This window comes from Gadus chalcogrammus, chromosome 4 (assembly GCF_026213295.1).
Source record: "Gadus chalcogrammus isolate NIFS_2021 chromosome 4, NIFS_Gcha_1.0, whole genome shotgun sequence".
In the NCBI taxonomy this organism is placed as follows: Eukaryota; Metazoa; Chordata; class Actinopteri; order Gadiformes; family Gadidae; genus Gadus; species Gadus chalcogrammus.
In genome coordinates this window covers 12,461,564-12,476,125 of record NC_079415.1, presented here as the reverse complement: position 1 = coordinate 12,476,125, position 14,562 = coordinate 12,461,564, and the positions used below count along the sequence as shown (strand labels likewise).

The 14,562-nt window shown below is 43.6% G+C and overlaps 2 protein-coding genes across 2 annotated transcripts; one reads left to right on the top strand and one right to left on the bottom strand.

The window, feature by feature from the left end:
• Positions 1-481: 481 nt before the first annotated feature.
• rcl1 (RNA terminal phosphate cyclase-like 1) lies at positions 482-9,592 on the top strand. The gene is made up of 9 exons (XM_056587612.1): positions 482-724; positions 1,057-1,128; positions 1,251-1,426; positions 2,213-2,287; positions 2,397-2,521; positions 2,871-2,996; positions 3,102-3,258; positions 7,557-7,660; positions 8,541-9,592. Exons 1-9 carry the CDS (start codon positions 595-597, stop codon positions 8,692-8,694), a joined length of 1,119 nt encoding a protein of 372 aa, XP_056443587.1. The 5' UTR covers positions 482-594; the 3' UTR covers positions 8,695-9,592.
• Positions 7,149-14,439, bottom strand: anxa3b (annexin A3b). Its single transcript, XM_056587613.1, has 14 exons — positions 14,125-14,439; positions 13,765-13,805; positions 13,487-13,537; positions 13,075-13,162; positions 12,873-12,967; positions 12,636-12,749; positions 11,640-11,730; positions 11,460-11,539; positions 11,140-11,196; positions 10,693-10,786; positions 10,507-10,602; positions 9,961-10,019; positions 9,240-9,362; positions 7,149-9,124 (listed from the first exon to the last, which is right to left on the bottom strand). The coding sequence occupies exons 2-14, from the start codon at positions 13,774-13,776 to the stop codon at positions 9,065-9,067; spliced, it is 1,020 nt and encodes a 339-aa protein (XP_056443588.1). The 5' UTR covers positions 13,777-13,805; positions 14,125-14,439; the 3' UTR covers positions 7,149-9,064.
• Positions 14,440-14,562: the final 123 nt, after the last annotated feature.

Genomic DNA, 14,562 nt, shown 5'->3' with positions numbered 1-14,562 from the left:
TAGGAGCTCGCTTAACGTTGCACACTGAACTAGAGGAGACACTGCGCCCATCCTTAGAATTTCGCTATAAAAAAAACACTTACAACTTTGTCGGGTGCGGAATACAACTCAATAACACCCTATAGTTATATTGTGTAGCACGATTATATAATACATCTAGTGCTGCTACATGACTAATCCCATAAATTGTGCAGTTCCCTGTGATTGTGGTGAAACAGGACCATGCCATGTGAAAATATTTCAACCTTTCCTTTTTCTGTAGATATCTACGAATGTCAACAGTAAAATGTGGGTTTATGCGATCGATCTGCTCTGCGGCTAGCGGTAATCTACGTTGTGTTTAAAAAATGTAAAACACGCAATTAGTTTTCCTGTCATTTTGAAATGTGATTTAGCGTCAGTCTCCCAAGGCGCATCATTGACTTGTCCACGCGCTCCCTCTAGCGGTTATCAGAGACGCTGCACCTCAAGAGTCCCCTCCTCTTTGACCCTCCTGCCACTCCGTACTCTCCCCCACCACCACCACCACCGCCTCCCAGCTCTCCGAACCAAACACACGTGGAAACTCATGAACGTGTTTCTGAGACAAAAAACATGACAAGCCACGGACTCGAGTATGAAGGATGCAATTTCTTCCGACAGAGGCTAGTGTTGTCCACGTTAAGCGGGAAGCGGGTTAGAATAAAAGGCATCCGTTCCCGAGACGACAACCCAGGGCTGCGAGGTGAGTAGCAGCTCCTCAGCTGGTAGCATGGCGGCTAGCTGCTGCGCACTTACTGACTCTGTGTTGTTGGTTTGGCGTCTAAGAGGAGGAGTTCATGTGATGCTGTCTTTTACTTATTGAATTGTTCCACGTTTCCGTTTCGGGCATCACAACACATTTTAGCGTTTGTTGATCGTAAAATTAATTGTTCTGAAGCCAGCGCACTTTGTGGATCCTTCAGGTGTGTTTAGTACTGACTCCACAGCAGCCGTCCAGAACCACATGGTCACATTATGTAAGACAACACGCAGACGGCGACTCGTGCTGATGGCAATCCTATATGTTCTCCTTAGACTTTGAGGCCAGCTTCATCAGGCTCCTCGACAAAGTGACCAATGGAACTAAGATAGAAATTAATCAAACAGGTGAGCTCCCTTTTCTCCAGCATATACATCTTCCTGTGTACACCGTTAATGTGTAATAACTAGACGACTAACAAGACATTCCGGTCATTATTATGTCTTCTGTTTATGCATATTCCTATTAGGTACCGTGTTGTTTTACCAGCCTGGCCTGCTGTTGGGCGGAACCATAGAGCATGACTGTAACCCGCAGCGGTCTATCGGCTACTACCTGGAGGGGCTTCTCATGCTGGCTGCCTTCATGAAGACGCCCCTGAAGGCCACCCTGAAGGGAGTCACCAACGACCCCACTGACCCCTCCGTGAGTATTTGATCATCCCTGGATCTGATAGGTGGCATCTGTAGGATCAGCTTAAAGGAATATGCTTATATTACCCGTCTGTCAATGTACACGTTGTACAGCTTGCCACCAAATAGGCGTTGTTTATTTTGGGACTTTGTAGCTTACCAGGTATGCTGTCAACCCCACCAGGGTTGCTGGGTCGATTTTCACTATGCACTAGTGGTATTGGACTGTATGACTCTATTTGACAAATATTATATTTAGAGGAATAGAAAGTAGAAACGTCATGGCCTATCCTTTTTCATATACAACCAATTCTGGAGTCTGCTTTATGTCATTTAGACGTGCAAGTAGCTCTTGCAGCAGTTCCACATTGCGATGGTGAAAAGGTATAGCCAATCCCTCAGCCATTGCTGAGAGAAATGCGCTTTGAGGATAATTTTGAGTATTGTTTTTTGAGTCTGTATGAGCTAATGTCGAATTGAGACCACACCCAGCATTCTTCTGACCAATCGGGGGCAGCTGTTCCTTCATTGGTTCGGGGTATCCATCCTGCCTGTCAATCATTGATACATCAACTCTTCTCAATGGAGGAATAAAATAAGGAGGGACAGAGCAGAGGAAAAGATTCTTGAGGTTTATTTTCACAATCTTGTTCTAATCGTTCCTCTCTCTTTACAAAAGCAGCATCTTTTAACAAAATCATTACATGTGGACACGGCCCAGGAATACCTAAAGCATGCACAGCCCAGTTCATCTGGTTGGGATTGTGCTAGGATCTGACTGGACTGTGTTTTCCTGCAGGTTGATCTGCTTAAAACCACAGCCCTCCCTCTTCTGAAGCAGTTTGGCATCGACGGAGATGGCTTGGAAATGAAGGTATGGACATCAGCACACGAATACAGAGTCCTGAAGCCCGTTCTCCCCCTCTCCACCCTCCTCATGTTTGGCTCCCTACCTTTCTCTCCTGTGTTTCTGGCGCCCCTAGGTGGTGAAGAGAGGCATGGCCCCCGGCGGTGGAGGGGAGGTGATATTCTCCTGTCCCATACGCAGGACCCTCCGGCCGGTGCAACTGACGGAGCCAGGCAAGATCAAGAGGATTAGAGGCATAGCGTATCCTACAGCACGGTTGTAGCGCAACGCATCTGGCGGGAATATTATTCACATTGTGTATAGGTCAATATCATGCTGAAATAGGCGACGCTGCTAGTCGTTTTGTTGTGAGGAGCCAACAAATCTAGTGTCTTCCTAACTTTAAAACAATACCCACGCTACAATAAACTAGCATATCTCTCAGCAGCTTCGTAGCCAACAATATTCATTATTCTATGATCTTATCCACATCGGTTTGGCATGTGTTAGACTTATGTTGAGGGATTGGCTGCTGGAGCATGAAGTGAGCCCATCCCAGTTACACTGCATGTGGTAAGCCGGCTGCAGCTCCTTGACTCCATGCGTTCAGATACTCGGTGAGAGTCTCCCCACAGATGGCCAACCGGATCGTAGACTCAGCCCGCAGCGTCATTAACAAGTTCATTCCAGACATTTACATCTACACGGACCACCTGAAGGGAGCCAACTCTGGGAAGTGAGTCTCCAGAACAAAACAATTAACATTGCAACGAGGATGTCTAGAACGCCTCCCGGGTTCTACTGGGACCAGTGTTTCTAACGGGGTCTGATGGGTCCCCAGGTCTCCGGGCTTCGGGCTGGTTCTGGCGGCGGAGACCCAGAAGGGGTTCTTCCTGAGCGCCGAGCTGAGCTCCGCACCACAGGGCCAGGGGCCAACCATTCTCCCAGAGGACCTCGGCAAGAACTGTGCCAAGCTGCTGCTGGAGGAGATACACAGGGTGGGAAACACACACACGCACTCAAACTCTCTTTCGGTTGTGTTTGTGTTTTTTAGCTTTGAATGATGGTCTTGAGAACCAGTGTTGAGTTCATTATTAATTGGCCCATGATAGCGTGCACGAATACACAAAAAAGCACCATTTCCAAATGGATTAGAATAATGAAATGGAAAATGAGTTGTGTTGAAGGCAACACCGGCCCCTAAGGCCCACTAAGTCATGTTGGGCGAGCAAGCAGCGGAGGGATAACATATAATGGTAACAGTTAAAGTAATTCTGTACCAAATCATGGAGGCGTGCAATCGTGTTCTTAAAGTACAACTCAAGCATGAGTCTGACTCATGGACTGATTCAAATCATAATGTAACATGATATGGTTATCATACCATATTATGATGATAATAATAATAATCAGGGCGTCTTATTTAATTTATCCTGCTATCAGAGATCACACACACAAGATCCGTTGCAGCCCTGCACATTCCCGTTTTCCTTGGAAATGCGTCCAACCACAGTCAGGGAATTAGTTTCACTCTGACTGTAGGTAGGCCAGGCCCGTAGCTCAGTGCTCCAGTCCACTGACAGTACAACCGGTATTGACCGCGTAGTTAAAGACGTCTGAGTACACAGATTCACCACGATCTCGCTTTGAGTAGAGCACAGGAGGAAAGCTCAGCCTGGCGTTGCCGTTACAACAGAGACATGGGACAGACATTTTCCACTTTAAATTAAATACAGAGACTAACCAATGGAAAATATAACCAGGACTGACAGAAAGTAGTACACATTTTGAAAAGCCACTCTGCTTTTTTTATTGTCAATGTCTGGGTGAAATACAATCTATGTGGGTATTCCAGAGAGACAATAAGCAATAAATAAGTCTGTAGCGAGCAGGAGTCGTCCAACAGACGTTATGGTTCGAAAATGCTCCTGTTGTGTACATGTCCTAATACAGGCTGCGTTTTCCAACATGGTTCTACATGAAGGCATTCTATATTAACTTAAACCCAGGTAGCAGAGTAACAACCCCATTGGTGTCTGGTAACATGTAGTCATACCTGCCATTGGACGGAATTTTCTCTGTAGGAGAATATCTGGAATGGTGTTGGAGAATCCCATGCTGTATGCTGCAGCACCCACCCAGCCAGTAATTCAGAGGTGTTGACTATACTTCAGTTATGGAGAACCCTAGAGTGGCTGTCATTGTTTACGCATAAGTCTTGAAATGATAGGCATGCGGGGCTTGGAATGTTGTTGAGAACTATTTGACTGGAGACCGAAAGAAAAGGAATTCAAGTGGGCCATCTTGAACCGTTTATGTAGTGGTGCAAAGAAGAGATCATGTTTAGATCTGACAATCCATGAAGGAGTCAGTCGATATGTATCTGAAAAGCATTGGCTTTTAATGGTTTTGATTCTAAAGGCTGGATTGCTTGAAAGAGGTCAAACAGATGGGAAGCACTGGGAGGTTAGGGTTACAGAGCAGTGTTGAGTAGACTTGTATAGGAGTAGTTGCACTACCCTCTTATTTGAAACAACCGTGACAAATGATATGTATTGTTAGGAACCATGCGAAAATATACAAAAATACAGACGTAAACCTGACCCAAGGTTCCTGAAGCCCAAATGACACTTTTGGGTCAGCAAGGGTACGAAGATCACGTTGCTACACTGACACATGACCACGCCCCTTTTGTGGTTTGCAGACCTGCGTACGTGAAACGTACACACCTCCCTGTAGTTTGCTACGTCTCTGCAGAGGTTACTTCAACTAGTTGCTGATTGGTCGAGCAGAGAACAGCCCTTGATATGCAAATCACTTGTGGACGTCTTTCTAAGAGACTTTACTACTATTCCTTTGACCTTTTTTGATATCAAAACATTTCTGTTCGTTAGTAAAATGAATCTCACTTCACAATCTCAACTTTTTACGAATCCACTAGCTAGGAATGTCTATTGTTTGTGAATGGACACGTTGAGCTGTGTGGTTGAGTACATGGCTGTTTATAGGACCTGGGGCAATGCTGGGAGGAAGTCGAGAAATATCATTTAGAATGGTTTATGGCTCACAAAGTACGGGTTAAAGCAATTGACTAGTAAAATGTAGAGCAGCACAAATCATTTAAAAACGTGCATGACATGAGGATAAACACAAGCCCTTACAATTAGTTAGATCCCGCGACACTGACTTCATTCTGCAGTGGTGGCCTCTCCTCCACCCCTCCCTCCCCCCTCGTCAGAGCCATGTGAGTTGCGTTAGGCGGTCAGGACAACGCCGGTTATCCCTGAAAGAGCGATATTGTCAGACGTCGTCGCTCCCCCCGTCGCCGTGACGGCGCTGCAGGGGCGTGGTCACGTGAGCCTCCGCTTAAGAACATTTGTGGGTGTTAAAATGCGTCGGGCGTAGCAGCAGGTACATGTCTAGGGGCAGACGGGTCGTCTTGGTTCCAGTGGCCGGTGTCAAGGGGGACACGCAGGATGGTTCCGGATCGAGGCGGAGGCGAGACCTCGGCGGTTAATGTTTGAAGCCCAGAAGTGCGGCTGCTGCTGTCGAAGGTTACTCTCAATACGTTTGTGTGCGTGTTTGTTTTCGGGTTAATCAGTACGGTCCACTTTTGTAGTGAAATGTCATAACTACACGGCGGGGCATTCAGCCTTGGGAGCCAGCGTGGACAGACTCATGTAAGTGGGGATCTCCATATGTTAACCTTTTTTCCGTTCCAGTTAACGTCTGCATGGAGGTGAGTGTTGTATGAGCTACTCCACAGACAATTATCCAGATGGTACCGTAGGGAGTGGCATTGAGGGTCTTTCTCTAGGTAGGGATTCTAGGGGCTTTTCTAGATGAGACCTGTTGGCAGGTGGCTCGTGGTGAGGCTATATAGGATGGTTCTGTACTTTCAGAATGGGCTTCAGTGCAGGACAGAGCAAGGAAGGTAAGGTCATTGCTATATGGGGGAAACATATATGTGTACGTTTTTAAGAAGGTATCCTATTCCTAAAGGTTGAGGCAAACTTGATCTTGTTGCAAAATATGTTGCATGTTATTTTTGCAACAAGCAATAATGATATAGTAAAGTTTGTTTTTGTAGGATTACAACAAAATAAAACTGTACAGCAACATTGTATCTCTGGCACATTATCTTTAGTCACAGAAATTAGGCAAAATTAAATGGTCCTTTTCTTTGGTGTGTGCTTTCAAGAAGAAATTTAGAAATGCATATGGTATGTGTTGTGACAAATAATATAGGTATAATGAGCTATGAATTTAGATGCCATTGCATTTCAATTCAAAAACTGAATTGAAGTTTTAAAATAGACTTTTAATACTTCCTTTTGTTGATCCAATTTGGTATACAAAGAAGACCACAGCAGGCAATGTTCTCCCACATTTATAATAAGAATGATCTAGATTTCAATGTATGTAAATGGTTTCCATTGGGGACTCGTTTTAAAGGTCATTTGGAATTTAATTATCTTTCTGTAATGTGGTGCATTTTAAATTCAGTTTGTAATTACAATATGACAAAACATAAGATTGCCTTTCAATGTTTCACTATTATTAATTGGATCCTGTGAAAGTGTGAGCTATTGTATAACCGGGCGGAAGCAGTAACTTGATGTAAATTAATTCTGGCATACTTGTTGAAAAGGTGAATATAAATGTTGAAGTTGGCCAACAAGGTGAAAATGTCTTGCATTTTAAACTCATGGTCAGCATTCCGGCCTTCTGAACTCTAAAGCCTGACTCTATGAACATACTTAGAAGAATCTTTTAAAAGGTTTTAAAAAAAATGCGGAAAGGACACGAATAATCAGCCAGAGGAAATGAGTCAGACATTACGAGAATAACAAATATGTTTTCCCTCTGGGTGAGGAAGTGAGGACTTTCTCCTTGTGCGTCGCGTCGCCAGGACAGAAATAGTTCAGGTTTTAATTAGTGATCAATGCAGTGAATGAAACACGTGTGTCTAATGGAGAGGAAAGACGAAGTTGGCAACTCCTCCTCCAAAACAGAGGCCCTCATTGTGATTCGAAAGATGAACCCTTTAAAAACAAACTTTCTCCTGTGTGTATTGGGGAGGCCAGTCTCTTGGGTGTAATGACCTCCAGCCTCTTTAGTGACGCTGTGTTTTTCTATGATTGTGGTTCGCGTGCATCGTTATCGATTTGCAAGAAAGGTGAACGAGTCCTTTCCTGGGAAAGCTCTCAAACCTTCTGACGTAGGTTTGTTTAATTTTTGGTTGTTGCTGCTGCTGACGCAATAGCCCCTCTATTCCCCCCCTTGTTTTGTTCAGGGCGGCTGTGTCGATTCGACCAATCAGAGCCTGGCGTTGCTCTTCATGACCTTAGGCCAACAGGATGTGTCAAAGGTGCTGCTCGGTCCACTCTCTCCCTACACGTAAGTTGCGCACCCACACAAGCGCTCCGATAAACAGAAGGCTGGAAAAACAAACTGCTTCGGCTTCATGTTGTTGTCATTCCATCATAGTGGTAGTTGCGCAACTGCTTCTATGGAGACTAATGTTTTTGGTTTAATTTTACCCGGGCACTAAAACGAGTAGTCGGATCAGCAGAAAATGTGTTTGAATTAATTTCATTGGTTTGGTAATTTATCTCGAAAATGTAACTAACATTTTATTATATTAATTGTTGTTTAATGCTGCATAGCTCAGGGTAATATAAATATTTGGTTGTTTTTCTGTTTGAGATCATTCTTAAAGTATATGAGAGATGTTGAACTGTGGCGGTGGGGGCCAACGGGCCAGATGCAAGCCTCGCCACACCCGCTCCCAGCTGGGCCAGGGACCGAGCGCACCACAAGGACTATGAACTGTCCATTTTCAGTTATCATGGTACCGGTGCTGTGTCCTTCTAAAGTACAGTACTATGATAACTGAAGATTGGCAGTGCCATCGCAAGGCACCACTCGTTGTCTGTCCTATGAGTACTACCAATGGTCAACCAGGGTCACTTTTAAGATAGGAACTTGATTGATTCTGTTTTCATATATTTAGTCAAACATGTAGTCTTAAGGAGAAAAACGTATTGTTTACCTTTGTAGGAAGAAAATTGATATGCTTCTCCCCTAGTGTAATGACATGTTGACCAATTGATCTCTTCGTATTTGTTGTTTACTTAGTTATTGTCACAGGATTTGTGGAGTCACATGCAAGTATCCTGGTTCAGGAATATCGCTTGCCAATTCAATCCTACATACAGCCAAGTCTTGACTTCATGCTGACGATTTGAAACCTTTCCTCTGTGACTCTTTTGTCTAGGGTTGAATTCCTCCGCCATATTAGAGACTTCTTCCAGATCATGTTCAAGATGGAGGCCAAGCCACCGCTGGAAGACGAGAGGAAGGGAGGGGAGAAGGTGCTGATGACCTGCGTAGGAGTTGGCTTTAGCAACATTAGTAAAGTTACCAAGTAACTGTTTTTATATCACTAACCCGTCATTTTTATATGCTCAAACATGTCCGTCGGATTGGGAAAGGAGGTTTTGTAATTAAATTATAAAGTCGATCTTGTGGTTGTGGTGTTTTTTTTTTTAACGTTATTTTAGATGAAAAACATTCAATATTACCATGTTGGTTAGAAAGATGACAATTATTTATCAGAGCTTAGTGATTGTATTTCTCAAACATCGACACATTTGTCAACAGCATTTTGACTTATGCGTTCGTTCAACACTTAATCATAGACACAAGCACAAACATTAGTGCAGCAATGGCTGCCATCTCCTGTCATAATCCTCATTGCAGGGGTTACAACGGGTCATATGTTCCTCATCAAACGTGTCTTCAGTCCTCTCCACCACAGAGACGCTTCAGACATTCACCATAGTCCCCGGAAACCTCAGACTGGAAAGATTGAATTAAGATTAGCCCAAACATTTCAAATGGATAAATATGGTTCCTGCTGTGTATAATATCGGCAATTATAAATATATTCAATGAGTGTGTTCATGTTGTTTACCGTTAAAGCAGAGTAGAGGGAGGTGCCGAACAGCTTTTTGTAGTCCGCTCTGATATCGAGCAAGTCCAGCTCTGAGCGGCTCACTATAATTCTGGTCAGGATGGACTCAGTCGTTCCCGGGCCCTAGTCACACACACACACAGACAAACTCACGTAAAGTAAAGGTACAGGCGAGAATATGTCAAGCTTCTTCGTGCAGGTGTTCTAAACTTGAAGGGTGGAGTTGGTGGGATGGCAGACACAAATTAACAAATTAAACAGTTTCACTAGATGCCTCAATTGTACATAACATTTTATAAAACATATTTAAATAGGATAGTCGGTGATCCATGGTATAAATGTAAGATGTCCCAGTTGTACAAAAGGAATATAAAACTATTCAAAAGAATGTACTAACAGTATAGCATACTTTCTTTGGTACAAACTTGGTTCATGGTTAAACAATACACTTAGTACTGAACATAGCAAAAAAACGATGTATCATTTGAAAGGTAAATGAAACAGCCCATCAAATCTCATGTTCGCCTCAGACAAATTCCTGGTAAACTCAATGTGTGTAACATCGGTTTAAAGGAAAAGCGACAGTTTACATTTTTTGTCCAGTGTGACATTCTTGTCCAAGGCCAGTCAGAGATGTGGCACGCACACAATGTGTGGGTCTTTAGCGAAGGCTTAGCGCTGTTGTTCAAGCACAAACAGAATAGCTGCAGTAGTAGCTTACCTTCATCCCCTTGAACAGCCTCTCTGCTAGATAGGTGGGGGTGCTCTTCGCACACTTCACTGAAAAGATCCACAAGCAGGTTGAAAGCGGCATTTAGGAGGTTATGTGTTGGTGACGGTAGTATAAAGAAAATGCAGTCGTATTACGTGCACAATGCAGCAAACAAAGTTGAAATGTATGCGTTTATTAATAAAGCCACAAGAATATTAAATAAGAAAGACAGTAACTAGTTCTACCAAGATTATTTTTCTTATCAAAATCCTTTTATACGAGTTCAGGTTCTTGTTGGAACACAAGAAGCTGAACTACGTCAGGTGACTCTACAGACAGCAGTCTGATGGCCGGAAAGCCCACTGATCCTATTTATAACGAAATCGTGTATCTGAAGCATTCTCCTAAGAGTGGCTTTTTAACACTGTAATAGGACAATATTTGGTTATAACTTGGTACTGGGTCTTTTTATGTTTCCCATGTTGGCATTAATATGTGGCCGTGGTAAAGGTGCCACAGTGAAGAACATGACTATTATTCAGGTGTGGTCCGTACCTATGGCGACCAGGAGATCCTCCAGATTCCCGGACATCTCCCCCTCGATGCTCTCCTGCAGACTCTTCTTGCTGATGCTCTTGTACTCCACCATGGCTGTCGTAAAAAAAGACCCGCGCAATGTTAAAACCATGGGGAAGGACAAACGCATTGAGGAACACACAGATTGTCTGTATATCAACTCACTCTGCCGGAGCTGGGGGACGCTGCTGTGGCACAGGATGTCCACAAACTTGCTCTCATCTGTGCCCCATTTCTTCTCCCCGGCTTCATAGAGGATCTGAAGAGACACATGGGTACAGAAGTGTCGAAGGTGAACGTGGTACAACCCATACTGAAACTTATTTACAAAGTCTTCAAACCAAACAACAATTTGCAAAGCTAATTACCAGTTGAGTCATTAGAGAGTCGTTTGAAATGCTTTCTTGAATAGCGTCCTTTAGTAGTTGTGCTAGATTGTATTAACAAACAAGATTCGATGATCACCTTGTTGACATTGGGCCAGACTGGCAGTCTTCGACATGATCATTTCAGTCATACAACTTGACTAGGCCCTTACGTAACCTTGCCAACAAGAAAAAAAAATGGCATGGCTTGTTTACATAGGGAGGAGGGGAAGAACACAAAACACACCTTAGCATCCGCCTTGGCTTTGGCCGCATCGACTTTGGTGCTCTCGTCTCTCTTCCCCTGCAAGGACAGAGTTAAAGTCAGCTGTGAATGTTTGTCATTTTGGATACATTTTTTATAGAAAATATGATTTATTCAATTTTGTTATTACAAAATTGTATTTAACGACCAGTTTTTGGACGAGAAAGAAATATTTATCAGGGAAAAACTCCACTCGAAGAAATATAGTCTGACATTTCATGAATTACTTGTGCTTTCCCAGGGAGCTGCAAAGCTTGATGGTTTCTACCTGCCACACCCTAATGTGTTGAACTGTACGTTACCTCAGACAGCAATATCAGGGCTTTTCCGTATTCCCCCGATACCTCTGACTGGAGATCGTGCGACAAAGCCTTTCCCGTTTCTAGGAACAAAAACGCAAAGTAAATGGGCATTGCTTGACGCATAACACAATATTTTATCTGGCCATAGAGGAAGGAGTTGAGTTAGGTTGCGACGCTTACCGGCCAGATACGCAGCGCTAAAGGCAACTATCTGTTTGTTAGTTCTGGAGGCAAACATTTCCGTCAGGACACTTTCTGTGGTCCCAGCCCCCTGGACATGGAACAGAGGAAAGATAAGCACCAGTGACATCACGTGCGTTGCCATAAGAGATTTAACAAGTCTTCCAAACACATCATGTATGTGACTACAGTTTTCCAAAGATCTTGAACACATCATCTATGATGTTACAATCTTACAAACTCTCTTGAACACTGCATCTGTGAAGTAACACACAACTTTCCAAGACTCTTGACCAGATAATATGTGATGTTACAATATTCCAAAGCTCTTTAACAGATCGTCTGTGATGTAACTCAAGGTCAATCTTACACATTGTCGCTGGACGTGGTGTCCTTATCCAGATGTCTCAGTCAGATGTTGACTAACTGGCCAAACCGCTAACTGCAAACCTTCAGTTTCCTGTGGACTTTCTCAACCTCTGATGATTCACTGATTTTATACATGTTTTTTGGCGGGGTATGAACTGTGACCACGCCTGCTTGGTGATTCATAGGGGCTGAATCCCTAAACATAACACCCCTGAAGAAAAGCATGTAATAAATGGGTAAGATAAATCATATGGGGAACTACCCCATATTGATGTGGTGATATTTAGCATAAATATCCATGATATTGTGTTTGTATTTCATACCCATATATCCTTGAATTTGAAAAAACCTTTGGCGATAAATTGCCTTAAGATTATAGATGAATGAACCAGCATAATAAGAAAATATACTTCATTAACCCTGTGGGAAAAACAATTATCCCTCTGCATTCGACATATCCTATGGTAAAAGCAGTTGGCAGCTCCACAGTGTAGTGTCTGGAAACCAACTCCATTTGTAGTGCCCCAGCCTTGCTTATGGGCAGGGTAGGAGAGCTATCCTGCATGTTCCGTGGTATGTAACGGTCCTTTCTCTAAAGAAGTGTTTTCAAATGCACCAGAGCCTTGCCTTAATGGCGCTGATGATCTCCCGACAGTCGTAGACATCAGGAGGGGTTACCAGGGCAACCAGAACATCCTCAAAGTCTCCACCCGTGTCACTCTTCAGGTCGTCTATCAGGGCCTGAAAGAGGAGATAAAGGAATTGTATTATTTGGAGAACAGAATTCTGAGTCCACTGCCATCCGAGCCTTATGGTGTTGTTGTGTTGGGCGGTTGATATTGAAGATGGAGGCCGAGTGTGTACCCTGCCCGTGGCCTTCTGATACGCATCACTGATGAGCAGCCGCTGGGCGTTGCTCCTCTGGGTCAGAACGTCGACCAGTTTCTTCTCAGTGGTGCCTGCAGACCAGAGAAACAGACACATCCAGGTTATATTCTTCGTTTCAGCCGGGTGCGAGAGTATGAGAGACGTATATATTAGGTGAAGTATTTGTGCATAAACTCACCCAAGCCCTCCATGGCTTTCCTCAACACTGATACGTCATCTGCCATTTTGAAATTTGCACTGGCCTTAACAGTTCCCCTCGCACTGGACTGGAGCACAAACAGAACGTGATCGTCATGTTAAGGAAGCTATTTCAGATTCTAAAACATCATTTATTTGTCCTGGTGAATAACAAGTTGATATTTTGATACCTACTAATTCTATTCATCAGATTTTAGCGCTGGTTAAAAGGGCTCACAAAGGTCGCAGTAATATCTGGGCCATCTACAGCCATCCTTTGGAGTCCAACATTTGAAATGCAAAGTGTGTGTGGTGTGTGATGTGTGGGGTCTGTGTGTGTGTTTACTTAGTGTTTTACAACTGCTCATGTAGTAAAAAGACGGGAACGACAGTCCTAAATGTTCACCACTTACAGCTACAGACAGCGAGGGCGTTGGAGAGTCCAACATCAGATCCAGATCATCCTGGGCAAGTCATAATAAGTAATGAATAATCGTGCAATAAATACCCATTGTCTTTACAATAATGTGAGGCCTCTCTATCACACACACACACACACACACACACACACACACACACACACACACACACACACACACACACACACACACACACACACACACACACACACACACACACACACACACACACACACACGTAATGTGCTGTTTGTCAAAATGAGAATACTCACCCACACAGACATTTTCCTTCGGTTTGAGGTTAGGTCAGAAACTGGGTATAACATCATAACATGTATTTGTTAACAGGATGTAGGCCTATTTAGATCGAGTTCCAGAATTACCCCATACTACTATCTGTTCAAATGATGTGACGTAAATAAATTCACTGTTTATTCATTTAAACAAACAACTTTGACGCCAATGGGAGTAGCCTACAGCCAAGCATGTTAAACAGTAAATCACTAAATCTGTAACGAGCATCCATATAATACTAATAGGGTAACGTAGTACTAAACAGATGTGCGTCATATTCGGAAAGTTCGATTATCAAATATCTTGTTAAAAAACACCACAAATATGAATTTGCTTACCTTGGAAAAGCAACGAGGACTCAGTCAGGAGGCTTTACAAAAGATTACTTTGGCAGCTTGCCGCACCTTTTAGTAAAGTTACTGATAAGGCACGCCCATGGGCTGGGATCCCACCTCGCTTGAGATGCTCCAAGTGAGCGTTATGGGAGGGACTGTCAGGTACATGGGGCTTAACGGGGAGAGGTGAAAGCGGGGGAGGGACTTTCGACAGAGAGATATCCGTTCTACATATTTCAGGTATTGCTCCGTGAACATGCCCATAAAAAAAATCAGAATAATTCTTCTCGTAGTTTCTGTTGTTTTTCTGCCTATTTTGTTCTTCGTCTCACCCCTTGAACTGTGAACTGCCGTACATAGTTCGTAGGAAGCAGGGATCGGAAGCGACAGCCCAGAAATTGCGCAGTGGTAGACCGGGATAACGCTACATCCCAGATCCTC